General features: G+C 38.4%; 1 protein-coding gene across 1 annotated transcript; it reads right to left on the bottom strand.

Moving 5' to 3' along the window:
- Positions 1-1,355: 1,355 nt before the first annotated feature.
- Positions 1,356-1,925, bottom strand: LOC145637006 (uncharacterized). Its single transcript, XM_081688528.1, has one exon. It carries the CDS (start codon positions 1,923-1,925, stop codon positions 1,356-1,358), a length of 570 nt encoding a protein of 189 aa, XP_081544654.1.
- Between the last annotated feature and the right edge of the window lie 333 nt (positions 1,926-2,258).

The following is a 2,258-nucleotide window of genomic DNA, read 5'->3' as shown; positions in this document are numbered from 1 at the left end:
CAAACATATATTAAATAGGTTTAGGGTTAATATATTGATTATATGTTAGTCAGAAAGCGCACATGAATATGAGAAGAATAAAGTAGAGGTCTATTTTTAGGGTAATCTCTTTTAGGTTGGATTTGCACTTTCATCCCCGAATATTCAGTCATGGTTCCAGACCACTATGGAGTTACCAATCTCATGGATCGTGAAGGGGTGTAACCTTCACCCTATGAACGGTTTACAAGTTCCTAAAACTTGTTGGCGACTCTTTTACTCGAGTTTCCTTCCCTTTGGACGCCACCATGCTTAAGTGTATGATCACAGTGGGGCTCAAGTGTGGGATGCTTGAAATATTCCCTACAATTACCTGCCGCAAAACTACTAAAAAGTCTATACTTCTAGCACCTTAAACGTTCCAGACCAAGCACGTGATTGGAAAGGAACCATTATCAGCAAGATTTGTGTTATTCATGAGAAAACCGTTTTTTGGAATTTAGATTTTAAGGCATTATGTATATAACTAAAGTCTTGTCTAATTTCAAATGGTAACTGCAATGTCACCATCAATTCTAGTGTCTCCGGCCTTGACACCATCCATGAGTGTATCTCCATCTCTAATTTGCGGGTCAGGGGGCTTGCCATGCCCAAATAAGGATATGTGGGAGTGGTTAGGCATATAATTTTCTCCGGGGGTATTTGTAAAGCTACAGTGTTCGGGAGTAGCAAAGACATGCGAAGGGGAATTGAGATCCTGGCTTGAGATGGTCAGAGATTGTGAGGGAATTTTGGAGTTGCTAGGTCTGGCTTATTCAGTAGCTTGAAGTTAATTTGTAATATTCTCTTTTCCTGGAATATTTAGAGGGAATTTCGGAGTATGATTAAATTTTTAGGTCATTGATTTATCTTGGAGTATATTTTTTGAAACTTATCTACCTTGTTTCCTAATTTTCTTCTATTGCTTATCTTTTCCTTGTAAATTTCCTTGAGGTATGGGATTTGAGATATTCTTCCCAACATTGAAAGAGATATATTTGAAGAGAATAATATTTAGTTGAGAAGATTTGTTTCAATACATTGTTTCCATATATTGCTCACTCAAGGTCAAATTAATATCCCCCCTTTGAGCTTTTATATCCTTATTTTGTTCCTCACATTCCTGATTTATCTCATTTAAAATCGTGAATCCTGAGCCTCCTTGAATGAATCATTGACCTTGACCTCCTTGGTCAACCCATTGACTCTAACCTCCTTGTTGACTTTTCTCGGGGGTGCTCTGTCTAGCCTGGGTGTTCTTTTCATAAGTGAGGTTTTTTTCACCAACATCCATGATCCATAACCATGCAATTCAACCGTAGGCTTGATACCTCAAACTACTGCAATTGTTCATGCTGCATCTCATGAACTTCTGAGCTTGAATTGTTATCCTTTTTGGGACAATTAGTACCCTGGGGCCCAATTTTACCATAATAACAAATCATTCGAAGCCCCTCGTATTGAATCCTCCAAACTTTACCTTTAAGCCAGAATTTAGATAAAAGGGGTTTGGATAAATCCAGTTCGATTCTCAATCTGGTAAATTGCCCCCGTTGTGTCGTGTTATTGTCAATTCGAACGACCTTACCAATTTTACTTCCTATCTTATGAAGAAATTCCATATCAAAATACTCCACAACAAGATGAGGGATCCAAACCCATTTAGTCAGGAACCTTATTGGAGAATCATCAGGTATGAAATTGGGCACCCATTTCCTGATGGTGAGGTAATTGTCATCCAACATCCAAGGGCCTAGGGTAAGAACATGATTATAATCCCCGAAATTAGAAAATTGAGTGATAAAGAAATCATGGCCAATGTAAGTGAGGATTAAACCCCCCGTTAATTCCCATTTTCGCTTCAATCTCTTCATGAGAGACATGTAACCAATATTGCTATCATACATCTTGATAATCAAGGTGTGCTACCACGTTTACGAATGTGCCTTTTTCCCTCCTTATATAGAAGGATAATTGGACGTTTAGGGTCGTCCACCACATTAGGCGAAGGTTCATCATCATAAGATACCTCCTCATCTTCTTCTCTTACCATCATTTGGGTGGGATTTTCAGTCAACCCAGGATTGCATACCATATCCTTGAATGATACCCTTGATTGCATATTTATGTTTCTATTCTCAATAGGACCCAAATGAGGTTGATTGTCGTTAATGTCACCATTGCCATCAGGCTGGCGGTCCTTATTGAAAATCAAATGAGTAATTTTTCTCTTCGGTTTT

The sequence above is a fragment of the Chenopodium album genome, chromosome 6, assembly GCF_948465745.1.
Source record: "Chenopodium album chromosome 6, dcCheAlbu1.1, whole genome shotgun sequence".
Lineage (NCBI taxonomy): Eukaryota > Viridiplantae > Streptophyta > Magnoliopsida > Caryophyllales > Amaranthaceae > Chenopodium > Chenopodium album.
This window is presented reverse-complemented; position numbering and strand designations above follow the sequence as displayed.